Source organism: Jaculus jaculus, chromosome 10 (genome assembly GCF_020740685.1).
Source record: "Jaculus jaculus isolate mJacJac1 chromosome 10, mJacJac1.mat.Y.cur, whole genome shotgun sequence".
Classification (NCBI taxonomy): Eukaryota; Metazoa; Chordata; class Mammalia; order Rodentia; family Dipodidae; genus Jaculus; species Jaculus jaculus.
The window spans coordinates 88,762,916-88,790,660 of record NC_059111.1 but is presented as its reverse complement, the minus strand read 5'-3'; the positions used below and the strand labels follow the sequence as shown (position 1 = coordinate 88,790,660).

Genomic DNA, 27,745 nt, shown 5'->3' with positions numbered 1-27,745 from the left:
GTTTGTGGCTCCTCATCTCTACTTGGGGGGTGGGATGAGGTCTCAGCTTCCTTCTAGCTCTTAAGGGCCCTGGTCTAATTCTGGTCCCTGCACCTTTAAGTTTCATGCTCATACCATCCCTCATGTCCCTCTGGGAGCAGGAAAACGGCCTAACTTTGGGCTTCTGCCTCTTCTCCCACAGAGGGGACCCCATTCAAGTTCCAGTGAGTAACGTCAAATCCATCCAGTTAATCAGGAATTGCTGGTATGCTCTGGAGGAAATCACAGAAACCAGAAGAAATGCTGTTTGAATACAGATAGGCAAATGTTAGTTTGATCATTAAAGGAAAGGAAACAGGGATGGGGTGGGGGCAAAGCAAGGAAAAGGTGAGTTCCTTAAATTACAGGTAAGAAAACCTCAAGTTTGTCCCAAAACCAAATTCCAAAACCAGTACTTGAAATGAGGTTTATGAGTACTTAGAAGAAAACGGAAATGATCATTAATAAGAGGTGATTCATGAGCATAAAACATAAGTCATGCTGACCTCCCTTCCTTTGTAGGTGGGGGACACTAATGCTTCAAACAAGGAGTCTATCAGAAACCTGCTTTTCCACACGCACTGAATTATATTAGGTGGGTCAACGACAGGGCACCAAGTGAGAACCACAAACTGAGTTATTCCCTTTTTCAATTATCTCTCAAACTCTGATTATATTAAGGCGAAAGTCCCAGTGTGCTGCTAATGTGTCGTTAGCATCTCTAACAAAAGAGGGGCAGAGTCTTGAGGGCAAATGGGATTTAGACAGAATTTAGTGTTCTCTTCTATATTCTATGCACTGCATTTATTATTATTTTTAACAAAAGGTTTTTACATTGATAGTAAGTGATGCTTTTCTGTTTAAGGAAATAAACAACTGGGCTGTAGAGATGGCCCAGTGGTTAAAGGTGTTTGCTTGCAAAACCTGATGACCTGGGTTTGATTCCCCAGATGCACAAAGGGGAACATGTGTATTGGTTCATTTGCAGTGGCAGGAGGTCCTTGCACACAAATTCTCTCTCTTTCTTTGCAAATAAATAATCAATAAAACATTTTTTTAAGTCAAAAAGAAAAGGAGTGATCTAAAGAGAAGTTAAGAAAATATTAGGTGGTACCTGGATTTGTCAAAGCACATAGACTGACGGGGTGCAAGTGAAAACTGGGAGGCGCTGCTGAGCGGAAAGGGCTAGGGAGCAGCAGCGGAGGAGCCGCACAGGTGGCACTCGGGCCATCTGATCCTGTGACACAGCGAGTTAGGTTCACTGCCTGACCCTACTCCACAGGGACTTCAGCCTCTCCTCCCTGTGGACAGGGTCCCCTCACTGTCCCTCGAGTGTGCCTCAGGACAGTGCTGGCGGGACTCAATTACTTTATGTGCCACTGTCCTCTTTCACAGATGAGTGTTTCAGAAGACATGAAATCAAATACAGAGGAAGGCACAGGAAACCAATTATGGTACACACAGGTATTAAAATGTTTTCTAAAGGCCTACCCAAATCCAGGTATAGTAAGTACATGTGCTTCCTTATTAATATACTAAGTGTCAGTATTCAATAGCAGGTCTAGACACGACTATGATTTCAAAGGAATGACAAGAGTCATTGCTATGATGGTTACTATGATTTGTGGCTAATATTAATAGTCAAGGGACATGCTAGATTTTAGTTAGCGGTTAGTAAAAATAAAGACCAAAAAGAAACAAAATTTTCCTATCTAAATTCATGGAGCCTATAAATCAGCCTCAGCCATTCATTGGGACAGAACATTGGTTTAGGGCATGTCATCCAGATCTGGACAGTAAGATGCAAAACAAAGTCAGCTGATACGCTTGTAACTTTGTTTTTAAAAAGACAAGATATAAAAATGGACGGTTTCCCTGTCTTAGGAGACTGGAGTAAGCATGTAATGGCCTGGAGCTGTGGCAACCACCTTGCAGCCAAGACAGGCACTTGTGATCACAGCAGAGTAGGATGATAGGAAGGACCCAGGTGCCTGCCTGATGCCAGGCCCTGTTTGTTACTGACTTTACATGTAACATGATGAATCTCACTGAAGGTGCTTTGAAGTTCTCTGATGGCATAAGGTACGGTCTAATGACCCATAAGCCATCAGCACAGTACATATGACTTTCTCAACCTCTGAACAAGATGAAGTGGCTGGATCCCGACAGAGTCCAGCCCTGTCCTCGTAGTCTCCAGCCTCCTCAGTGCGGGGCGGAAGAGCTGTCTAATGAGAACTGACGGGGTGCAGGCCACAGGGCTGCTGACGACGGGAGGAAGAGCTCTCAGCAAAAGGCTGGAGCATAGCCTGGACCTCCATTCCTCCAGAGTGCGGGCAGCCGCCGGGGTGGGGAGGGAAGAAGAGCCAGGTCCGGGGACAGTCTTCGAGGTCCAGGTTCGTACCCGGTTCTGATCCAAGAATCTGGGAGGGCACTGCACCACTTCTCTGCAAGGCCCATTTTTCTCCAGAAGCCTACGTCTGATTCTACTCTCCGCTCTATCAGTGTGCAAAGTTCTCAATTTGCAGCCATAAATCAGATAGAATGCCTGGAGAAGACATCAGACAGACCCTGTAATCTCTGCTAATCCTGTAATCAGGAGTTAAACCCAGGATACAAATGGATTTGCAAAATAAGGATTTCAGAAACTCAAATGGCATTAGCAGGTCTCCAAGACAAATGTCCACGAGCGCTGAGTGGGCTCCGTCGGTGCGGACAAGCACAGGTGCGGTCCCACTCCATTCCCATGAAGGGATCAGATGGAAGCCAGGAGCTGCTTGACCTTCAGGGATGAGAATAAAGCCACTTCCTTTTTAAAGAGGCTTCTTTTTAATGGGGTTGGGTGTACTTTTAAGTTTTAGCTTTATTTTTTATTTTTATTTATTTATTTGCAAGTGACAAACAGAGAAAGAGGCAGAGAGAAAGAGAGAGAGAGAGAGAGAGAGAGAGAGAGAGGGGGGGGGGGGGGAGAATGGGTGCAACCAGGGCCTCCAGCCACTGCAAACAAACTCCAGACGTGTGCACCTCCATGTGCATCTGGCTAACGTGGGTCCTGGGGAATCGAGCCTTGAACTGGGGTCCTTAGGCTTCACAGGCAAGTGCTTAACTAACTGCTAAGCCATCTCTCCAGCCCAAGATTTAGCTTTTTTTTTTTTTTTTAAAGATTTAGTTATTTATTTGAGAAAGATAAAGAAAGAAGGGGAGAGAGAGGGGAGAAGGAGGGAGAGAGAGAGAATGGGAGCATCAGGACCTCCTGCCACTGCCAAGCAACTCGAGAGACACATGCACTACTTTGTGCATCTGTAGTTACATGGATACTGGGGAATCCAACCCAGGCCATCAGTCTTTGCAAGCAAGTGCCTTTAATGGCTCAGCCATCTCTCCAGCTCCTTTTTTTCTTTTCCTTTTACATTTATTTATTTGTTTTAGATTTTTAATTGATATGTAATAATTGTGCATACTTATGGGTTACAGTGTGATATTTTGATACATGTATATCAGAGTAGCTGGCATATCCATCACTTCAAACACTGATCATTTCTTCTTGCTACTCTGAAGCATGCGATGCATCACAGTCAACTACAGTCAGCCTACTATGCCACAGAACACCGGAACTCATTCCTCCTATCTGTCACTCTGCACCTGTTGACCAACCTGTCTATGTCCTTGGCCCCAGCAAGGCCCTTTTTAGAAGATTCTCTTCAAATGCTTAGAAATGGAACAGCATAATAAAAGGGAAGGGAAAAGAGAGAAGGAGAAGAGAAAATCTTCTTTTAAAATTGTAAAGTTCTTTGTGTGATCATCTTTGGTGCAAGGAAGGAAGAACTTTAAAAACTGTTGTGCGTGCATGGAACCTATGCAGAAAATTCTGTAGAAACCAGCTTTGAAGCTGCTGGTTTCAGATTTGCTGCTCACCTGAATTAGAGTCCAGAGCACAAGGGCTTTTGGGAACTGGCAGGCTGTATCAGTCTTTAAAGGCTGTTGCTTTATGAACCTGCCTGTCACTTTGTGGATGGCTTATGCTTGTCAGGACTGCAGAGCTGTCTGACCACATGCAACTAGCATGAAACACAGGAAGCATCTCTGCCAGTGCTCTCCTCCACCAGTGCTCTCCTCCGCCAGTGCTCTCCCCCACCAGGGCTCTCCCCCACCAGGGCTCTCCCGGGCCAGCGCTCTCCCCCGCCAGCGCTCTCCCCCGCCAGGGCTCTCCCCCACCAGGGTCTCCCTGCCAGGACTCTCCCCTGGCCCTCAGCAAGGTGGGAGCTTTTCTCCTTCAGCTCAAAGGGAACATCTCCTTGGGTCTCCTTCTCCTTCAAGCACCCTGATGTGAAAGCAACAGTGCTTGGTGTGTCCTTGACTAGAGTGACACGTTTGTTCCTTTCTGGGTGCAGACGCTGCTCGGGAGAAGAGAACACAGCCCAGTGCAAGAGAACCTACTCTGCTACCTTCTGTTCTGACACCCAGCTGTTCCCTGGTCTCCCCTTCCCATTTATTGGAGGCATCCAGAATAAAACAAGGGGGCTGGAGGTCAGGTGTAGTGGCAGAACATTGGTTTAATCTACAGCACAGGAAAAAAACAAACAATTGCCTGGTCACACAGTGTCCTATTTAATGGACCATCTATGGAAAGCCTGGCATTGCTTTAGCATTTGTACTTCACAGTGGACTAACTATGGGCCACCAAGTTTTAAACTGCATTTTTGTCTGAAGAAAGTTGGACCTCCAGACCCTTGATCAATACATTCAAAATAATTAAGGCAAATGAGATATACAGAAGGTTTCAGACAAATGAGGAAAACAGGAGGCCTGAAATGGAAAGGGTCAGGGAGGACTGGCATCTTCAGGAGAACAGACAACACGCAGCTACCCTCTGCGGCTGTCTCAAGAAGAGGCCAAAGGCTCAATGCTACCCCTTACTCACTTGCTGTCCTCTAGGTGCACATGTGTGAGCCCTTAGAAAATGCAACACCCACTTCTTCCCCTTCCTAGAAAACAGAGCTTAATGAGAATGGTTTTGTTCACTGAAGCAAGTGAGTCAAGCCTATGTGTTTAGAAAACTCATTAATAAAAGAACGTTTGAAAAGACACAGAGTCAGTAGACATAGCAGTGGCAGGAGCCAACTCCTTCTGAGGCATTACAAATGGGGAAGACTAGTTGGTGGTGCCGGTGGCCTGGCTGTGCCTGGGTCCTATCAGGCTGTGACAGTCCTGGTATCAGTTTGGTGGTCTTCCCCTGCAGCTGTGACACACACAGGTGCAAACGGTCTTTGTTCACTGGCTAGTTGGCCATCAGATTTCTGCTTGAGGGAAATTCTCTTGTCTTTCCCTGTCTTAGTAGGTGCACTTGGATCACAGATATTCACACTACAGCATCTGACTTTACTTGGGTTCTGAGCATGGGGGAGGGTCTGAACTCAGGTATCCATGCTTGTGTGGCGAGCACTTTATTCACGAAGCCCTTTCCCTAGCCCAAAGGCTCTCCTTTTATAGGCACCAGGGACAAAAGGTAGCTTGCTTAGGAAACCAGAACGGCACAGGTCCTGTTTGGGGACAGAGGGACCAACCCAGCAGATGCACAGCACTGCATGCTGAACACAGGCTCTGGGGTTCCCATTAGAGGAATGGTGCTGGTTCATCTTTGCTGGTGGGTTGATCTGTTCACATTCACGTCCTCTCTTCTTTACTTCCTGTCCCTCTCCTATGCAGAAACAGCCCTGAATGGATCCCACTGACTGGCACTTGGAGGCAGACTGCCAGAAGCCAGGGCAGGAAGGGCAGAGCTCAAGTTGCTCTGTGTGTCTGGGATCCCAAGACGGTCTCCTCTCGGGGAGGGATCCCCAAGTGGTCCGTGCCAGCTCCACAGCACCACCAAGTTGCCTGGCCAGAGAGGACATCTGCGGGGGAGGGTGGAGGCCCCATCCAGCTCAGACACTGCTCATTTGCACAAAGAGCCCTTTCTGAGTTATTGGCTGGCAGGGCTCCTCTTGGGCTTTTTTCAGAGCTTGTGCACAGAATACCAATCAAGCAGTCTCAGTGGGCTGCCAGACAAACCGGCCAGAGTCACCAAGAAAGAGATACAGAACGAGGAGGGCTCCTAGGGGAAGAGTCTCAGGCCCCCAGCTGGCAGTCCCGGGACGAGGGCTTCAGTGCCCTCATCAGCAGAAGAGCCATCTCAGCCTGGCAATCCTCACAGACCAAGTTTAAAGTAGCCCAAGACAAAAGGTTCCTGGCAGTTTTATACTTACAGCACTTTTGGCTGATAGTGGTATAAAAATTGAAAAGTAAGAATTTATGATGAAAGTAGGGCTCTGCAGTAAGAAAGAATAAAGTTCCAGGTAGTCGTGTACACTTCAGTTAAAAAGAAACAAGCCAGGAATGGTGGCACATGCCTTTAACCCTATCACTCCAGAGGCAGACGTAGGAGGAGTCCTGTGAGTTTGAAGCCAGCCTGAGATTAGAAAGTGAATTCTAGGTCAGCCTGGGCTAGAGTGAGACCCTATCTCAAAACAAACACAAGCACAAAAACAACAACAATAAAAACAACCAAAAAAAAAATTAAATAAAAAGAAACAAATCTATCTATTAGCTTTGGCCACATCCAGAACTCTATGCAACAGAGGTAAAGCGGGGTGGGGGAGAGAATGTATTATTTCTGCCCACCAAATCCTAGATCCTCCAAATATAATGAGGATGTCTAAGGCTAACATTTGTAGGTAATAGTTACATCTAAAAACACGGACCAAGAGCAGGCTGGAGGCTGCGCAGATCCAGCTCCCAAAGTAGCTCATATCATAATGAAAAAGGAATGCAACATCCAGGAACCTGGGTGTCAGCCAGCGCATCCATTGCTCATTTGATGACTCACGGGGAAGCCAGTCGTGTGGCTAGTTCTCTTGGCATTCCCAATACTGCACTCCTGCCCTCCTCTAAGGGTACAGTGCTTGTCCTCTGGGTAAAGACGGGATATGATGAGCTGGTAACCCCGGAGATTACAGCCCATGCTTTTACTGCCGGTCTCCTGATTCCTCTTCTGAAGCCCTTTAAACGAGCCGATGACTGCGTGGAGGGACCCACATTGTTGGTGTAGTACAGAATGACGAACTGAGGTCCTACCAGTTAGAACCAGGTGCGTCCTAGCCACAGCTAAAGCTGGCAAGGAAAGACTGAAAATAATTAACATATTACATAAGGCAGCTTTGATGGCCAGTTGATGATCTACAAAAAAATGGAACAAATCAAGGAGGTGCCAACATGGCACCTCTCTACAGACGAGGGGGTAAGAAAGGCTCAGAGGCCAAGCGGCAGAGGAAGGAGAAACCACACAAGAGGACGCGGCAGGCCTCAGGCCAAGATGAACACATTAAAACATGGGGACGGTTCCAAGCTTAAGTCCACCTCTTAAAATTTAGCCAGGAATTCCACAGGACAAATGTAAGAAGTATGTCTCCATTTGTTCACATGTTCTCACTTCCCAGTTTTCCCTGGAGTGCTGAATTGCTCAGTGAGGGAGGGACACTACAATATTCCTAAGAGAGGGGCTTTTTTTTTTTTCTTCTTCTTCTGGGTTTTCTTTTTCAAAAAAATTCTTCCCAGAAATCCTGGTTGAGGGAAACTGGAGTCACAAGATGAAACATCTTCACTTCAGGAAGAGGGAAAGACAGTCGGTGACTAAGCACAAAGGACCCAGGGCCTGAGCACCCAGTCAGACTCATCACACAACCGTGTGCGTCTCCTCCTGAGCTTGCTGTCTCCTCCTGAGTGTCTTAAATTAAATTAAGAGTTTGTTAATGGAATTGTTTGTTCTTTAGTCATGCAACACTTGAGGACTGACAGCTACTGGAGGGGAGGGCACTGGATAGAGGGGGACAGAGGCTAGGGCTCCCCTCTGCCTGCGCTAGTGCTCAGGCGCTCAGTAGGATATTTATAGCTGTCTTTAAATTTACCCAACTCGCCACAGAGAGAGGTAATGGGGCGCCCTTTACTGCTGCTAGTGGTGATTGTCCTAACATTCTTTAATTAGCAAAAAGCATTGGCACAGCCACTTTCAAAGCATTTGATCTCGCTGTCCCGGAGTTCCCTATTTCAGACTCAACAGCCCCCATGCCCTTTGCACAGAATGCACTTTAGGAGATCGGGAAATGACAGGCACGAGTGGATGACGAGCCTAGGCACGTCTGCCTGTGGGTCATGGGTGCCTGTGTGCACGCTTCGGCTCTCCTAACGTACTCACCTCTGCCAGGAACCTGTATGCCTTTGTGATGCCCCATAAAACTGCTCCACCAATCTGGCAGCAGGGGCTAGGAAATGGAAAACTGAGAACCAAGGAAATTTTAACCTCAATAGGATCCTCTAATTTTTCCTGTATATATCCATATGTGTGTGTGTATATATATACACACATGCATATCCATCGATCTATCTATGAGCTGGGTGTGGTGGAGCATACCTTTAATCCTAGCAATAAGGAGGCAGAGGTAGGAGGACTGTTCTGAGTTTGAGGCCACCCTGAGACAACATAGTGAATTTTAGGTCAGCATGGGCTACATTGAGACCCTACCTAGAAAAAACAAAAAATAAAACAAACAAGTAATAAACCCCCCAAAATAAGCCAGGCATGGTGGCACACACCTTTAATCCCCATCACTTGGGAGGCTGAGGTAGGAGAATCATTGTGAGTTTCAGCCTGGGCTGCAGAATGAGACCCTGCCTTGAAAAAAGCTAGTATATGTTCATTTACCTTTTCAAAGACTTTGAGTGTAACAGGGTGCCTGGAGTACAGGAAAGGCCTTGAACCTCAAACCCTAGGTTCCTTTCTAATTTTAATAAAAGACTTGAATAAGAAAGACTGAGAAGTATAATTATTCAATTATTATATTTACTGAGGGAAGTACAGAGGCAAGGAAAGGCATCCATGTGACTAGAGATCCCACCTGAAGGACCTAGAGAAAAAGCACAGAAAGAAAAAAGGCGCTCTCGCCATGTGGGGAGCTGGAGGATGGGGAGACCATGTGGAGAGTCAGGCTAGGGGGCCATCCCGGATGGGCGTGTGCTGAGCTAGCCCAGGTGAGCCAGAGGAACAGCTGGTTGGTTAGGGCTACAGGCTGTCTCGGGAAGAGGCTTGCCCTGCTTGACAACAAGTTGTGTGGCTGAACTTGATCAACCAGTGTGTAAGTCCTATGAAAGACCTCCTTCCCAGGAGGGGTCCATGTTGTTTGTGGAAAAACAGGTCTAGGGAACTAGGTAAGAGATAAAAAGTCAGGTCATCTTTGATTTCTACCAAGTGAAAACTTTCCTGCTTTTTTTTTTTTTACCTTTAGGGGTCTAGTCACCCTAACTGTACCCCCATCTCAAGATCAGAGTTAGCACTATCTATTTGTCATGAGGGAGGTCTGAGCTCCTTTCCACACAGGCCACCAAAGAACAGTTTCTGTTCTCAGATAATTCACTACTGTGACAGATATTGAGAACAAGATGGGAAGGGTCCACCATGTCCTTTCTAGGTAGCATGCAGTAAACAAGAGCTTTCAGAAAATGGTCCAAAGACAACACGGCTGGGTGTTGTAAACTGACTGGTAAGCCACGTTATGTCTGTGAAGAGATAGGCTCAAGAAGCCAGCCAATCACCTGAAGATGGAGAACATTCTAGCTAGAGGAAACAGTAAAATTCCCAAAGAAGAGAGCCAAGTTAAGAAAGTTCCATGAGTGATGTGGATGGTGTACGGGGGAAAGAGGAAGATGACAAAATGTCAAGGACAGAAGTGCAGACAGGGGATGAAGGCTGAGGAACTGCGGGCCATGGGGAGCAGTTTGGTTGTTATTCAATTTATGAGGCGAATAGAGCATTTTAAGTAAATCAATAATGTAATCTGATATGATGTCACACAGATCACTTTAGTTGCTATGGAGAATAGATTATAAACGGCACGACTAAAAACCCATGCCGTCAATAGATTATTCTCATAGTTTTGAATAAATATTTTGTGGTCATATGAGATGTTGACACACCAGTATCTCAGAATGAAAAAAAAATCACTATTAGAAACAGTAAGGAGCACCTCATGCCTTGGATGAAGAATCAGAAGTTCTAAACTAGGTGCAATGCCAAGAGTGGGTGGTTCTAGATGACAACTGTGAGACGATAAAGGAAGGAAAGAGCCCACTCAACTGACTGGGCTGGGGAGATGGCTCAGTGGTTAAAAGTGCTTGCCTGAAAACCTAACAGCCTGGGTTCAAACAGCCCAGAACCTACAGAAAGACAGCCACACGAAGTGGTGCATGTGTCTGGTGTTCATTTGCAGGGGCAAGAGGGCCTGACGTACCCATGCACACACATACTTACATGTGCAAAACAAAAATTTAAAAATGCTTTATACTAGCTTCTATATTAAAGAATAACAGGTTATTTGCCGAGATTGACTTTGAATCCTCTGACTTGTTTGTAGTCCAAAGATCCCATGACACAAGTAAAGTTAATTCCATTTTCCACGTGGAGAAGCTGAGGTTTAAGGAACCAACCTCCATTCAGGAGTACACGAGAAGCAAATCTGAGAATTGAACCCGGGCCTCTGATGCACACCCGCATTGTGCTACAAGGTCTGCTAGCATGCCTAAACAGACGCACACCAGTGTGAGTGCTCGCACGCGTTTGTGTAACGCACCCTGTGGGTTCTGCTCAACCCAGCGTGTACAACTTTGTATATAAATTATGTTCTCTGTGTATGTGTAAAGAGGCTAATTACAGGGTGGACCTTGTTGTCAGATTTGTGTCTAAGATATCTGATTATCCAGGTGGACTCCAAATCCAAGGACAGACGTCTTTCTAAGTCATAGAAAGCAGAGAAAAGGAGACAATGTGACCACGGAGGCAGAGCTTGAAGTGACGTGGTCACAAGGCAAGAGCTGTAAAAACTGGCAGGTTAAGATTCTCCCTAGAGCACTGGAAGGGAGCACACAGGCTGCTAGACTGAACTCTGAGTTTCTGCAATTCCAAGTTATTTGTTGGTAGGAGCATGTATGTGGCATCAAGAAAGTAACAGTCACTCATTAATCTGTAATCCTGAAAAAGCTTAAGTCTACCTGCAAAATGGGGAAATCTACTGGCTTCTATCTGACAGAGCTGTTGTGAGGATTAAATTATGTGTTATATGTGCTATCTGTCAACATCCCAGTAAATGTTGCTATTAAAATTATTATTTCTAGCTAGCCATGGTGGCACACACCTTTAATCCCAATACTTGGAAGGCAGAGGTAAGAGGATCACCATGAGTTCAAACACCCTGAAACTTCATAGTGAATTCCAGGTCAGCCTGGCCTAGAGTGAAACCCGACCTCCAAAAAAACCTATATAGGGCTGGAGAGATGGCTTAGGACCCTGGTTCAAGGCTTGATTCCCCAGGATCCACGTTACCCAGATGCACAAGGGGGCGCACATGTCTGGAGTTTGTTTGCAGTGGCTGGAAGCCCTGGCACGCCCATTCTCTCTCTTTCAAATAAATAAACAAAAAGTCAAAGACTAAAAAAATCTACACATACACATACAATATATATATGTATGTATATATACATATATGCATGCATATTTTTTCCTATATATAGGCAATTAGAGGAAAACCCATCAGGGTCTGAGACAGGGCCCTGCAGAGAGCTATTTACTGTGCTCCAAGCTAGACCTCTGCAGTTGCTAGCTTATACAGGTGACTGTGGCAAAAACGGCATCTCAAACCTAAGAGAAGACGTGGCATCTGGTAGTTGGGAAGCTTTTCTCTTCACTCAAGCTTGGTGCACATGCACCCATGCACCCACACACGATGAATCCTAGAGAAACTAGTCTTAGGACAGACTCCCTTCTTTTGGTGCTGGGACTTGAACGTGGGGCTCTTTCAGGCATGCTAAATAAAAGTTCTGCCACTGGGCTGGAGAGATGGCTTAGCAGTTAAGCGCTTGCCTGTGAAGCCTAAGGACCCCGGTTTGAGGCTCGGTTCCCCAGGTCCCACGTTAGCCAGATGCACAAAGGGGCGCACGCGTCTGGAGTTCGTTTGCAGAGGCTGGAAGCCCTGGCGCGCCCATTCTCTCTCTCTTCCTCTATCTGTCTTTCTCTCTGTGTCTGTCGCTCTCAAATAAATAAATAAAAATTTAAAAAAATAAAAAAATAAAAAAATTAAAAAAAAAGTTCTGCCACTGAGCCATATTCTTAGTTCACTTACCTTCTGACTTCCTTGAGTTAAATTCTCAGGACAAATATCAGTGGAATTTGGGAGCAGTAGGAGTGGGTAACTTTAGAATACCTGTGTTTCTCTGAAATATTGGCTCAGGAAAGGAAAGTCATTCTCTCTCTCTTTGGTTTTTCAAGGTTGCTCTAGCTTAGGCTGACCTAGAATTAGTCTCAGGCTGGCCTTGAACTCACAGTGATCCTCCTACCTAGGTCTCTTGAGTGCTGGGATTAAAGGCATGTGCCACCACGCACCACACCTGGGAGAGAGAGAGAGAAAAAGAATTGGAGCACCAGGGCCTCCAGCCACTGTAAACAAACTCTGTTCTTCTCTGTGCATTTGGTTTCACAGGCAAGCACCTTAACTAGTGAGCCATCTTTTCAGTGACCAGAAAATCATTCTCTTTATTAACAGTATAACTTACTAAGATCACAAGCAAGAAAAACAATCTTTTTTTTTTTTTTTTTTTTTTTTTTGGTAGGGTCTCACTCTAGCCCAGGCTGTCCTGGAATTCACTATGGAGTCTCAGGGTGGCCTCGAACTCACAGTCATCCTCCTACCTCTGCCTGGGAGTGCTGGGATTAAAGGCATGCACCACCATGCCTGGTTTAATCTTCCTTTTATAATGAACAGAAGCTCCATGACCACTTGGCCCTGGAGAAGTATTTGCACACATTAGTGAAAGTGGGTGAGGCAGAGAAACATACAGACACAATGTGTTCACTGTACTGGGTAGATGACTGCTCTGTGGACCATTTCTTACACTGTTTTGTCATTACAAATTTACCAACCAATGCTTTTCTTTTCCTCTTTGCAGGGCAATTCCCATTACTTTCTTTGTCCTTCTTCCGGTTCCTCAAATCTCTTCTGTCTTTGCTGTTATTCTGCTCTTGTGCCTGGTGGACATCCCAGACGGGGCCCAAAAGGCTACTAGATGCAAGATGGTGCCCTGCCACTCATGGCAAACCCTATGAGGCATTATGGACATCTAGTGGCTGTTGGGGATAATGCCTCAGGGATGACATGCATAGCAGGGTGAGGAGCCATCTAGCCAGGCAGTCCTGGGTCCTCAGATGACCATTTTTTGGACTTCCTATTAGGGGTGCATGCTATTCAGAATGGCAAGCCAGCTCTATCAAAACCCCGTTTTCACCCCAATCCAGCAAAATACAAGCACCCAGAGTTTAAATGCCAATTACCCACACATCCACACCTTGACAGAAGGAAAGAGCTCAGAAGGGGCAGACTCTGGTATTAGTCATGTGGCTTTAGGTAGGTCACTCTGGCTCTCTGAGCTTCCTTAACAACCCTGGTGAAGTGAAAGACTAAATCCAGTTAAATCTCCAAGGTCTCTTTTAATGTTAACATCCTGTGATCTATGAGCCTTTTTAGTGCTCGGAAGATGCAGCCTGGTCAGTTTTGCTCCAGCCCCGCAGATCTCTAGATTCAGTTGAGGGAGGTGTTCCCTCTTAAGCTTCATGGCCCATCTCCAAGGCTTGGCTACAGTCCCAAAGGATCAACCTTCTTCCCAGAGGTAGGCATCAGAAGGGGTGGGTCTCTGAGTTGGAAGGAAATTATCAGCCTATTTTCTTGATTTTACAAATGAAGAAACCAGGATTTATACTTATTTTATGATTCATCATGTCTAATCAATGGCAGAAAAGTGACCAAAACTGTTATCCCAATCTTCACTGGCCTCTTAAGTTCTCTCTGGCATTCTCACAACAGTCTCTCTGTGCGAAAGTGCAAGTGAAAATGTCCTCAATCCAGTGTTTTTTTCCCTTTTAGGTTTGAGCCCTTCTTATTTCTTGCTGGGCCTACTCCACATCAAGGTAGTAGTCAGAACCATGGGGCATGAGGGGAAACACACCACAGCTGGAGGGAATTCCTCTTACCAAGAGTAGAGTCTGCAGGGACACTTCAGGTCAGAAGGACTGAGTGCTGAAGACACCAGTCTCTTCTTTAGTCTACTTTGTAGGGTTCAAGGAGCTTTCATGGCCCACTTGGCATACTGAAGGAAAAGCAGCCCCACACTGGGCTCCATGAGCTTGCTGTTCATCAACAGCAGTGTTAGAAACATTTGTTATGAGATAAAACTCATTCCCAAGTAGTGGATTCCTCCAATGCAGCCCACCCCCCTTCCATCCACCTTCTGTGGAGGCAGGAGCTGTCATTTGCTGGGCCTGGAGCTGAACAGATGGGGTCTGAGTTTGCCTACACAGACAGGAAACCAGTCCATGCAGAGCCCCTCTTCTGCCTGAGGAGGGAGGAGCCCCATACTTCAATGTACCATTGGGACCCTTGCAGAGTCCTCTCTTGATACCAGAACGCTCTACCGAGTGAGTGGCAAGGAGAAGAACGTTCTCCACGGATCCTTGTCAGGCTCAGTGTTGTGCTGGAAGCTGAGGATGTGCAGGTGGGGCTTGAGTAAAGAATGCAAAAAAGCTGACTACGATGACTCACACCTGGAATGCAGCAACAGGTAGGCTGTGGCAGGAGGATTGCCCTAAGTTCAAGGCCAGCTGGGCTTTAAAATGAAACTCCCTTGCACATCACCCTTACAGAGCCAGATGGAATTGTGCCCCTAGTACGAGTGTGTGACTTATCTCCATTTCTCCCACTCTTCTTGATTGGCCATCATGAGTGAAACAAGGATTTATTTTCTCAGCCTCTCCTTGTTGTACCCTTTCCTTCTCTCCCCTACTTACTTCACTCGTTCAGTCTCTCCCAACCTTGCCTGCACCATTTGGCGTATGCATATGCAGAGTAGACAGAGTGGTATTTTTGTCAGTGATGCAGGCTGGCATGAAAGGCTAACCCTACCACCTTCTGGCTGTGAGACTGTGAGCAAGTTATTTGTCTGACGCTGAGTTCCTTGACTTGAAGCATGGAAACAACAGTGACAATTCTTTCACTAGGGCAAATAAAGATTCAATCAGAAGAGAAATGCACATTTCTACTGTACACAGTACATAAACATCTCAATACAGGGCTACTGAAATGGGTGGATGAAACCAGGCTTTTGATTCCACTAAGGAAATACTTTGGGAAAATCACTTCCATACACAAATTCTCCGAAACCAATCTGAATGAGGTCAGAATTTAAGTTCTGCCTCAACCACTTACATGATCCCAACTCATACACACACACGCACACACACACACACAGACAGACGCATTTTTACTGAGTAGTAGACTTTATGGGGAAGATTAACATTGGTGCACATAGTAAGGGTTTCAAAAACATTAGCCGTTGATGCTCTTCCTTGACTGCAAATGCAAACTGAGAGGTCTTGGTAAAGAATGAATCAAGTTGCCTACAATGAAATTATCCCAGGACTTGAAGAAAGTCGTGGAGTATATAAGGTTTATGTTATTGGGCAGCAAATAACACTGAGATTTTGGTGAAATTCAGAAATGGGACATCCTGGGCCTCCTCTTTCTTAGCCAAGACCCATGTGGAGGCAATGAAGACTATCAGATACCACACAGGAAAGGAGGGGTATAGAGGTGGTGCAGCAAAGGATTGATGCCATATTCCACTACGTTCCAGGACGTAGCCACGATTGTTTCACCTCCACTAGGCAGAGGAGGGGGGTGGGGGTGGGAAAATGCTGCTGACCTACTCTTCTACATTAGCGTGTCATTTTTTTGCCCTTAAGCAGAAACGGGGGTCGGAACTCCCTTCGCAGCAAGCTGTAGGTTGCTAGGCAGTTTGAGAGTCCCAGGAAGAGCGAGGCTGCTGAAGCTCAAGAAGCAGAAGGCACAGGCGCTGCCCTGTCCCTGCGCACAGCGGGGAGAAAGCGGGGACAAGGAGCCACGGCTGCAGCTCCAGCTCCGGTGAATGAACCGTGGGTTGCGCCATGGGCTCTGGGAGTTCACCTCAACCCTTCCCAGGCTGTCATTCCCCTCAGCTCCTTGAATTTGGTCTCTCCTTCCACTGTTTCCCGCCCCCGCAACCCTCATTAAGAAAACTATCATTTAAAGCCCCAGTTAGAGACCAGGAGGGGCGCAGTGTGCGAGGGAGGGGGCAAGAAGGACGCGCACCGGGGCAATCGCGAAGCCCACGCTCGCGGTCTTCCGACGCGCGGGTCGACGGCCCCAAGCCCCCACCCACCATCATGCAGATCCCAACTCCGAGTACTAGTCGGCTCGGCTGCCCGGGCTACGCGGCTAGGCGCCCCGTCAGCATTCGGCAGGGGTGCAGATGACGCGGGATGCGCGGGAGGCCGGCCAACTGCAGCAGCCCCGCCAAGAGTCGCTGGCCCGGGAGCCCAGCATCCCAGGGCCGGAGGGTGCCAGGCGGCGCGGCGCGGGCCGGGGTGGGGGCCGCGCAGTCTCCCGCAGCAGCCCCGCGCCGCTCCAGCCTATCAGCGGCCACCCAGCGGCTCGCTCCGATCGGACCAAAATAGCTGCGAACGCCTGCGACTTGCGCGCGGCCCCTCACTTGACGCTCACTCCGGCTCGCTCGCCCCGCTAGCTCGCGGGGCCCGCTCCCCTCGTCCGGAGGGGGCGGGGAGGAAGCTGCCGGGGAGGGGGGTGGGGGGTGGGGAGAGAGGAGGAAGAAGGAAGGAAGGGAGGAAGGCAGGTAGGCAGGCGGGCAGCCCCGCGCGGACGGAGGCGCGGAGTCGGGGCTGCGCGGCGCGGAAGGCGCGGCGTTAACCCCTCGCGGGAGGGCAGGCGGCGGAGGGGAAGCGCTGTTCATACACCAGAGCACTGCATCACGCTAATCTTCTCCCCAGAACAGTATGCGTCAGCAGTACATTCACGTTCTGACTGAAGGACAAAAGGATGAGAGAGCAGTCTGCGTGGCTGCTGCCTGTAACACCGCGAGCCCGGCGCGAGGAGGAGACGGTGGGCGCCGAGCGCAGGGACCCCGTTGCTGCCGCCGCCGCCGCCGCCGCTAACCAGCGGGGACCATGCTCCCAGGCTGCCGAGCATTTCCCGCAGCTGCGACCCCCGCTGCTCACGCCGCCGCCAGTGCTGGAGCTGCAGCCGCAGCAGTTCGCGGGTAGCTCAGCCACTGAAGGCGCCGGGAGCCCCAGCCGCGAACTCGCCCACTCCGCACAAAGCCGGGCCCCGCGGCGCGCCCGTGGCCAGGCAGTGGCGGGCGGCGGCGGGCGCTTGCGCGTCGCCAGGGGCTGCGGCCGCCGCTGCCGGACCCGCGCCCGCCCCCGGACTCTCTAAAGGGGCCTGCGGTACGGGCGCCACCGCGGGCGCCGCGCGCATCTCGGCTCCGGGACCCGGCGGAGCGTCCACGCCGCGGGCCCTCCGGGGCAGGACGGATTACCGCTCCTCGCGCCTGCGGACCGCGGGCTGGAGAACTAAGCCCAGTTTCCGTCGTTTTAACCCTTCCGAGAAGAGGCGAGGAGAAAGGGGGTGTGTGTCTGGGGAGGGCGAAGGCGCAGCGGTAACACCTCTTAACTCTCGCCGCCCCGCGAGCTCACGACTGCAATCACTGGCCACCGGCTCGCAGCGGCCGACGCGGGGAGAGCGGGGCGCAGCAGCAGCAGCGGCAGCGAGCGCGGCCTGGGCGGCTTCAGGGCGCCCCCGCACCCTCACCCCCGGCGGCGGCTCGGGGAGCGCCCGAGGCACACTTTGGCCATGAAGCACCTTCCCCCGCGGCTGGAGCGAGCCGGTGCCAGGGTCCAAGGACAAAGCCGGGAAGCGCTGGTGGCGCCGCTCCTCGGGCTGGCGGGGGGGCATGCACCTGCATAGCCCGCCGGGCCTTGGCTCTCCCTGGCGCGCCTCAACTCCGCGGCTTCGCCGACTCGGGCTCCGGATTTACTAGAAGCCATTTTGTCTCCCCCACCCCTCCACTCCACTCCCCTCCCCTCCCCTCTGCCCTCCCCGCCCCCACCACTTCCCCCTTTTGTTAATTAAAACTAAGAAGTCAGAATGGGGACGGGGTGCCCGGCTCCCGTGGAGAAAGCTTAAGGACACCGCGCCAGTTGTTTGCTGCCTTCCTTCCAAGGTAGGTGACAGCGAATTGGGTGGGGATGGTTGCAAGGTGGGAGAGAAAGTCCCAGCTTTCGGAGGGCTGGCCAGGAGGGTGGGCTGGCGGATGAGGGGCCGTTTTGTAGTTTGCCAGGGCTTTTCTCCGCGGCCGATCTGCTCCGTCTCTAATCGCCCCCTCCCCACCTCCTTCTCCAGATGGAAAGAGGAGCTCTTAGCGCACTTAAGCCGGGGTAGGGCTGGTTCTCCTTTCCGAGCCAAAATCCCAGGCGATGGTGAATTATGAACGTGCCACACCATGAAGCTCTTGTGGCAGGTAACTGTGCACCACACCTGGAATGCCGTCCTGCTCCCCGTCGTCTACCTCACGGCGCAAGTGTGGATTTTGTGTGCGGCCTTCGCTGCGGCCGCTTCAGCCGGGCCCCAGAACTGCCCCTCCGTCTGCTCCTGCAGTAACCAGTTCAGCAAGGTGGTGTGCACCCGCAGGGGCCTCTCTGAGGTCCCGCAGGGTATTCCCTCCAACACCCGGTACCTCAACCTCATGGAAAACAACATCCAGATGATCCAGGCCGACACCTTCCGACACCTCCATCACCTGGAGGTCCTGCAGCTGGGCAGGAACTCCATCCGGCAGATTGAGGTGGGGGCCTTCAATGGTCTGGCCAGCCTCAACACCCTGGAGCTGTTTGACAACTGGCTGACTGTCATTCCCAGTGGGGCCTTTGAGTACCTGTCCAAACTTCGGGAACTCTGGCTCCGCAACAACCCCATAGAAAGCATCCCCTCTTATGCCTTCAACCGCGTGCCCTCCCTCATGCGTCTGGACTTGGGGGAGCTTAAGAAGCTGGAATATATTTCTGAGGGGGCTTTTGAGGGGCTGTTCAACCTCAAGTACCTGAATTTGGGCATGTGCAACATTAAAGACATGCCCAACCTCACCCCCCTGGTGGGGCTGGAGGAGCTGGAGATGTCAGGGAACCACTTTCCTGAAATCAGGCCTGGATCTTTCCATGGCCTAAGCTCCCTCAAGAAACTGTGGGTCATGAACTCGCAAGTTAGCTTGATTGAGCGGAATGCTTTTGACGGGCTGGCCTCCCTTGTGGAACTCAACTTGGCCCACAATAACCTCTCTTCTTTGCCCCATGACCTCTTCACTCCACTGAGGTACCTGGTGGAGTTGCACCTACACCACAATCCTTGGAACTGTGATTGTGACATTCTGTGGCTTGCCTGGTGGCTTCGGGAGTATATACCTACTAATTCCACCTGCTGTGGCCGCTGTCATGCTCCTATGCACATGCGAGGCCGTTACCTGGTGGAGGTGGACCAGGCGTCCTTCCAGTGCTCCGCCCCCTTCATCATGGATGCACCCAGGGACCTCAATATCACTGAGGATCGGATGGCGGAACTTAAGTGTCGGACTCCCCCTATGTCCTCTGTGAAGTGGTTGCTGCCCAATGGGACAGTGCTCAGCCACGCCTCCCGCCACCCACGGATTTCTGTTCTCAATGATGGCACCTTGAACTTCTCCCAAGTGCTGCTCATAGACACTGGAGTGTACACATGCATGGTGACCAATGTGGCAGGCAACTCCAACGCCTCGGCCTACCTCAATGTGAGCTCGGCCGAGCTCAACACCAACTTCAGCTTCTTCACCACAGTAACAGTGGAGACCACGGAGATCTCGCCCGAGGACACGACGCGGAAGTACAAGCCTGTTCCTACCACGTCCACCGGTTACCAGCCCGCATATACCACCTCTACCACGGTGCTCATTCAGACCACCCGTGTGCCCAAGCAGGTGGTAGTACCCGCGACTGACACTTCTGACAAGATGCAGACCAGCCTGGACGAAGTCATGAAGACCACTAAGATCATCATTGGCTGTTTTGTAGCGGTGACTCTGCTGGCTGCCGCCATGTTGATTGTGTTCTACAAACTTCGCAAGCGGCACCAGCAGCGGAGTACAGTCGCAGCTGCCCGGACAGTTGAGATCATCCAGGTGGATGAAGACATCCCCGCGGCAGCATCTGCAGCAGCAACAGCAGCTCCGTCCAGTGTATCAGGTGAGGGGGCAGTCGTGCTGCCCACAATACATGACCACATTAACTACAACACCTACAAACCAGCACACGGGGCCCACTGGACAGAAAACAGCTTGGGGAACTCTCTGCACCCCACAGTCACTACTATCTCTGAACCTTACATAATTCAGACCCATACCAAGGACAAGGTACAGGAAACTCAAATATGACTCCCCTCCCCCCCAAAACTTACAAAATGCAATAGAATGCACAAAAAAGAGCAACTTTTGTATAGAGTGGGGAGAGACTTTTTCTTGTATATGCTTATATATTAAATCTATGGGCTGGTTAAAAAGATTATATTAAAATTTAAAAACAAAAAATCAAGACAAAACTATTTTCTAACTTGTAAGTTCTATTTAAAGGGGGAGGGAGGGGTATCGGGAATGTTGTGGGTATAAGCTGCAAGTCAACTTGCTAAATGATTTGATTTCTGGCGTAAGGTGGAAACTGCTAAGATAAAACAACAACCAACACCCCTAAAGAGGCAGGGTGCAGGCTGCTGAGGGGGAGGAAGGACAGACTGCATCTGTTATTTTTAAGAAGATGCTTCAGAGGATATAGGAATACCCATTTCTACAGATATCTTTCTTAAGCTGAGAGCTGTCTTTGCAGATCTATCTTATTTTTTAAAAATACAAAAAAAATAAAAGCATCACAAATTTCTACTGTGCCAAAATGTTGAGAGGCAATAATTTTTTTCTTCAGAGGCAAAGGGGAAAGATAGATCTGTAAAATGTTATCTTAAATAGGCAACCCACCAAAATCCAAATGAATCCTTCAAGGGGCTGCTGCTTTGTCCATGTTCACGAGTCCTCTGGGTTTGTGCATTGGGACATACACGCATGTGCCCCCTGACAGTGCTTCAGGTCAGAAGCTGAAAAGAAAGGGAGCTGGCGTAGCTCTCAAATGCTTTCACATTGCACCAGATTCCTGCAGTTGGGCTTAACCCACTCTGCAAGGCATGTGTCTGTCTATTCAGGGTTTCCCAGGAGGAGGCGGCGGCCGGTAGGGGGGTGCGGCACCAAGGAAGGAGGCAAGAACATCAGCAGAGAGAATGATTCACAGGAGGCCATAAATTAGCATGGTGCCATGTCCACCTGTTGTTCTGGGTATCTGACAAATGATTGTAGACAATGATGGCATTTTATGATTTTTCAAAAAGGTTTTGTTTGTTTTAAGGTAGAGAGGGAGGAGAGGCTGGGGAGTAGGGGAGCTTGGGGGAGTGAAAGCTTTTCTCATGCTTCGGATTTGGTGACTATTCTAAATGCTGATTCATTAGGGATTATTACAGCTGATGCCAACTGGTTGTGGTGATGGAGTGGGGCAGAACATGAGTAGAGAAGAAAAATAGAGAGAAAAAGGGCATAGGCTCAGCTAAGAGTATAGAAGCCTCTGCCAACCAGGTGTTTCACAGAAAATGATGTGAAATCCTCAGGTCTAGCAGAAGTTGTAACAAGAAGCATGAACACATGAGTGAGCTCCGCATGAAGCCCTGTTGAATGGGGTGCCATGGGAGGAAGCTTCCCTCCCCCAGGCCTACCAGAAAAGGTGCGTGTACGTGTGTGTGAGTGTGTATGTATGTACGTGTGTGTGGGGGGAAATCTGTCATTCTGGTCCATTTAATGATGTAACTTCTTTCAGTTATTATTCCAGCTTTAAGAGAAAAAAGGGTTCAGATTTGAAGTGGGTGGTATGGGGGGGGGGAATGCCAACAAAAAGAACACTGATTGTAATGTGAGAAAAGTGTATTTTTGTATTTTAATAAATATTGTTCGATTTTAAATTCAATGTCCCCAAAGGGTTAAATTGAGTAAGACCTTGAACCTATAGATTCTTATAAGCATTAAACAAGTAATTTATATTTAAGGAAATAAAGGGGGTGGGGGAGGGAAGAGGCATGAATGGGGGGGGCAATGTTGATTTTTTTTTAAGTATGGGAAAATGCTAACCTGTTAAAAACCTTGCCTTAGCTTAAATAAATGCACCCCAACTCTAGTGCATCTTCCACAAGCTAAGTGTGTTAGTCCCTGACTTTGTTGGGGGTAGAACCAAACTGCCCATGCCCTGGAAAACCAGGGGAAATGGGTCAGCCTCAGCTCCTGGGATCTGGCCAGAAGTAAGATGCCACTTCAGCAGAAGCTGCTGGTCAGGCAGCCCAAGCTCAACCCCAGGACCCAGGGGGTTCTGGATTTAAGAGGGCTGCAGTAATGTAGTTTGGCTGCAAATTCCCACAGGCAGTGTTGCTTCTGCTTTCTGAGTGCTAGGTAGTCAAGTGTATCTTGGTGGAGGTGGGGTCTGTCTCTTGAGGCTCACAGAGTAATGACTTCCAGGGAGGCTCCATGAACGGAGACCTCGTGTTTCTTCAGCGCTAGTATTTATACTAATGCAGAGAATGAGGACTGAGTGGGTGTGATCTCTCTGGCACGGAGAAGGCAAAGAGGCAGGCAGCATTTTGCAGCAGTTGGCTAAGAAACGGCCAACTGTCAATCTTCCTGGGTATATAGATCAAGTCTGGCTACCAGGGCCTGTGGCAAGGGTACACACTTAAAATGTAGACACCAAAGATCTGCTCCCTCAGCCTTCCTTTACCACTCCACCCTTTCTAAAGAGACAGACAACTGCAGCAGAGCAAAGGGTGGGACTTGGCTAGGACCAGATGAAAAAGCGAGAAATGACTCCCTCTTCTAGTGCCACACGATACAACGATACAACCTAGGCTGCTGGGGACAGCTTCCTGGACACACATTCCAAGGCACTGGGCTTGAAAGTTGCTGCCTCAGCAGCACAAGATGGGGAGCCAATTTCCTAACACCCCTTCTTTTTTGGCAGCTATCTGGGCGGTCAGGGAATTATGCAGTAACTGCAATAACAGGGTCTGTGGCTAAAACAAAGGTCTGAGGACCGAGGCAGAGAATAGGAAGGACCCTAAGAAGGAATGCACTTGTCCTGGAAATGAGCATGCTGAAGTCTCAGAAGCTGAAGGAGAAGTGCTATCTAGAAGGAACCTGGAAGCACCAGAGGAGGCTGAGAAGACGTTACTAGGCGCAGTCTCTGATGTTGCAAGGGCAGCTCCATTCCCCGTGGGCCTTCCCTCTGGCCTGGAACTGTTTGGACATGTGAAGCAATAACTGTCTTGCTATAAAGCCAGGCATATCCTTCTCTAAGCAGACACTTGGGACAGATTTTCCAAAGAGCCCCAGGAGCCCTGAAAGTGTGGCTCTGGCCGAGCTCTAAGGGTGGTTACCTGGGAATGGAACGTGGGTTGGTAGCGAGCTCTTCATGGGGTAGTTATAGCAACACATCGGAGGTAAAGACTGCAGCTGAGTACATGGAGCTACAGAATTTTCATTATAGAAACTGTTTAGGGCTATGAAAAATCATTTAGTCTAATCCTTTTACATTTTATGGTCAAGGAAACTGAGCCCCAGAGAAAGTAAAAGACATGCCCAAGGTCACATTGCTGGTTAGTGGAAGAAGCAGGGCTAAAAGGGCTCTAGATTTCCAACTCAGCGTGCTTTCTCATTCAGGCTCTCATTGGCTATCAAGAATGTTTTTTTTTTTTTTTTTAATACCAATGTACAGTTGTATTCCTATAGATACTTTTGTGTTCTCTTCTTCCACAAAGAGCTGTTCACTTTCTGTCACAACCAGCTCTACTTCCCTGTAAGGCCTGACCACAGTTCTGACAACAGGAGCTCCATATGTGCACTAAAGGATCGGGTGCTCAGGAGTGCACAACAGCTTCCTGATTCTTAGGCTGAATGGCAGATAGAAACTGCAGACTCTCACACAGGGTGACAGCTACAGGAAAAGGGGTGAAGTAGGTACGATGGTGTAATTCCAGTAAGAAAGATAGCTTGGCTTCCTCCCAACCATGGGCTGGAAAGCTTTGCAGCATAGTGGACTCACAGAGTCCTAAAGTCCCTTCCAGAGAAATTCTCCACAGATGAGTTGTGTCTGCTTATTTGGCTCAACAATGATGGGGTGGGGTGGGGGGGTTCTCTTTGTTCCTCCCATCTACTGTATCTAGGCAGCCTTTGCTGTAAGCCCCATGCTGTGGTTGCCACTTCTATAATCTGCGCCAGGGCCTCATATCACCCCTCAGTGTAATGCTGCTGGCATCCTATTATCAACGAAGGTAGACAGGCTAGTTTCTAAGGCCTACAGACATTAGCTTTATTGTGGCTATTTAACATGTATTGAGGCCAGCAACTTGCTGGGTGGAACAACTTGCATAGTCCCTGCAAGACAATTCCTATTGTTGGCAGAGAAAAGGGCCAAGTCCATGGCCTCTGGGTTCCTTCAGTGGTGATGACTAGAGACTGGGAGAGAGCTAAGTGGGCTTTTTTCACTCGAGGCTTCTACCTCAGGGGCCAGAGCCCTCAGTTAAAGCTCCACCATTTCACTGGAACAAAGCAGCAAGGGCTTAAAATTATAGAAGAGAAAGAAGAGAGAACATTTATATCCAAACATATGTCTGATTTTATCTCCTCTGCTGGCACTCAGCATTCCATGCCATCGGCTAATGCAGGCACCATTCACGCCATTTCTAAATCCTGCCTCAGTTAAACTCCAAGGCAGCTTTTGGTTCAAAGTAACTCTCTTGTCTCCATGCATTCAGAAAGCACCCATTGCCCTGCAGGGGGGACAATGGTTTGGGCAGTGGATTCTTTGCTTTGCTTTAAGTTAACATGAAGTAAATTGCTTTTTTGGACTGGGTTAAGGGCTTTAGGAAGTAAGTCACACACTTGTGTGTGTACACACACAGCAATGCAGCACGATGTTTGCAAGCAGACTGGAGCCAGTCTTCCTGGGTTGTATCCCAACTCCATGGCTTCCCAGCCCAGTGACTCTGGCGAGTACTGAGTTTTTCCAACTGTAAAATGCAGACCATATAAAAATCTACCTCATAACTTCACAGGCTGTAAGATTTGAACATTTTATAACTATGCCTCACATTTAGCATGGCACCTGACAGAACATTTTATATCTCTATCTCACAGAACATGGCACTTGCCATTGTATAATTGGTGCTACATATTGGCAGTTATTTGAATACACATATACACATACCCCAAGACCACTCAGTCTACCTGTATTCTTGATTTATATCCATGTCTAGTTCTCGTTATTCCAAAGGGAAGAATAGTTATCTAGAAACTGGTGACAGTGCGTCCACAAACCTAAGCCATGTGAGCCAGGTGGCTTATTTGCCTTCCCTGAAAACCTTGTCCTATGTTCTACTCCTAACTCTTCAGCGGGCCCACAGCACTCTGTCCAAGAATAGATTATTTTCAGCCGGGCGTGGTGGTGCATGCCTTTAATCCCAACACTCGGGAGGCAGAGGTAGGAAGATCAGGCAGAGGTAGGAGGATCGCCATGAGTTCGAGGCCAGCATGGAACTATACAGTGAGATCCAAGGCTGTCTGGGCCAGACTAGATTAGAACACTTTTTTATATTCTAATACCAAATTTGAATAGATTACATTTTTGTAAAGGCGTTTCTTCTCACAGGTATATAAACCAAGGGTTGCGACAGGACATTTCTACCTAGGAAGCCTTGTTCCTTTCCAAGCAGGCAAGCTTCCTAGAGCCTTCTCCATCTATGTTTAGTTCTCTGTCATGGGCAGCTGAAGCAATACTATTCAGGTTAGTAATAAAGCCTGCCTCATCAAGAAGCCTTACCAGGCCTGGAGGTGTGGAGGGGAGATGGCAGGAGGAGGTCTAGTGAGGCACTGCTGGGGCTTCCAAGCAGGACTGGGGAGCTTGGGGAGAAAGTAGAAAAAAGCACCATTGAGCAAGTGGGAGAAAAATGAGGCGATGTGGGAGACACAGGCAAGGGTCTGCATTGCAGTGAAGAAGGAAAGCCAGGGCTGGAGAGATGGCTCAGTGATTAAGGTGTTTGCCTGCAAAGCAAAAGGATCCCACTTTGATTCTCCAGGACCCATGTAAGCCAGATGCACATTGTGGTGCATGCATCTAGAGTTCATTTGCAGTGGCTGGAGACCTGTATGTGCTCATTCTCTCTCTCTCTCTCCCCCTCTTTCTATCAAATAAATAAGTAAAATATATTTTAAAACAGAAGAAGAGCCGGGCGTGGTGGCGCATGTCTTTAATCCCAGCACTTGGGAGGTAGAGGTAGGAGGGTCGCCTTGAGTTCGAGGCCACCCTGAGGCTCCATAGTGAATTCCAGGTCAGCCTGGGCTAGAGTGACACCCTACCTCGAAAAACCAAAAAGAAAAAGAAAAAAAAAAAAAAAAAAAACCAAGAAGAGGAAGGAAAGGCAGGGGGATTCTTCTGACTTAGCAAGGAAGACCCTGGACAGTGGAGACTTCTGCTATTGTGAAATTGATGGCATGGAACAGAGAAGAAGAAAAACAAGAAGATGAACTTTCCAAGGGAGGCTGGACAAAAAGAATGCATTTTGCTTTCCTAATGAGAGGCTAGAATTAGGCTTAAGGATGATCACAGGTTTTCTCTGGTACATGCCAACTTTGCTGACAGGACTTGGACCAAACTTACCCACAACAGTCCTGTTCCCTTTCCTGGAGGCTGTCCACCTCTGGGGAAAGCACCCCAGCCCTCAGACGGTACCCTAATCTCTACTCTGACAGCTTCTTTGGGTCTGCCCAGAACCTATTCCCTTGTTTTTGAGGCACAGTCACTGGGGAGAGTAGAGTGTGTTCACCGTTTATTCCTAACAAGAGTGCTATTCCAGAGGGAAGGTGTAATAGAAATCATGCTTATCCACAGAAATTATTATGACTGAGTTCAGTGTGCATGGACATTCAGTCAGAGATAGGGTAGGCCTGTGGGGATATCCCAGGAGAAGCTATCTTGTCAAAGCAAGTGAGCATGTGAGAGAATGGCGACACCTCAAAAGTGCTTGGATCATGCAGTGGGAAAGCACTGAGACAAGAGGCCACCCTAGCAACAGGTATCAGGCCGGGTGGAGCAAAGTTAACACTTGCCTTTCAAGTTCACTCACTGTGCATCCTGTGACAATACTAGAGCAATTACTCATGTTCCAATCAGTTACAGCATACCGAAAGAACAGTCTCTGATTTGCTTGTTTCCACCTGCCTTCTTACAGTCCCACTAATAAAAAGCACCTTGCAATTAGCTGTATCAGGTGTTCTTTCTCTCTCTTTAAAAAATTTTTTTACTTATTTGAGGGGGGGGGGAGGAAGAATGGGCACGCCAGGGCCTTTAGGCACTGCAAATGAACTCCAGACACATGTGCCACTTTGTGCATCTGGCTTATGTGGGTCCTGGGGAATTGAACCTGGGTCCTTTGGCTTTGCAGGCAAGTGCCTTAACCACTAAGTCATCTCCCCAGCCCCTTTACCAGGTTTTTTTTTTTTTTTTTCCTAATCTCCACTTGAGTCCACTCATCTGCCATGATAGGATGTAGGAAATCCTGCATAGTCCTTCTGCCCAAGAATGATGGCTCTTTAAACTTCTATCAGTTTACAGGCT

General features: G+C 48.6%; 2 protein-coding genes across 2 annotated transcripts in view; one reads left to right on the top strand and one right to left on the bottom strand.

Moving 5' to 3' along the window:
• The window catches only part of Snd1 (staphylococcal nuclease and tudor domain containing 1), a 485,819-nt gene that overhangs the window by 44,414 nt on the left and 413,660 nt on the right, over nt 1-27,745 (bottom strand). The gene's annotated exons all lie outside the window — the stretch shown is intronic.
• Nucleotides 17,760-20,600, top strand: Lrrc4 (leucine rich repeat containing 4). Its single transcript, XM_004658614.2, has 2 exons — nt 17,760-18,198; nt 18,378-20,600. The coding sequence occupies exon 2, from the start codon at nt 18,478-18,480 to the stop codon at nt 20,431-20,433; it is 1,956 nt and encodes a 651-aa protein (XP_004658671.1). The 5' UTR covers nt 17,760-18,198; nt 18,378-18,477; the 3' UTR covers nt 20,434-20,600.

Coding starts and splice junctions, on each gene's coding strand:
- Lrrc4 (XM_004658614.2), top strand. CDS start 18,478: ATGAAGCTCTTGTGGCAGGTAACTGTGCACCACACCTGGAATGCCGTC.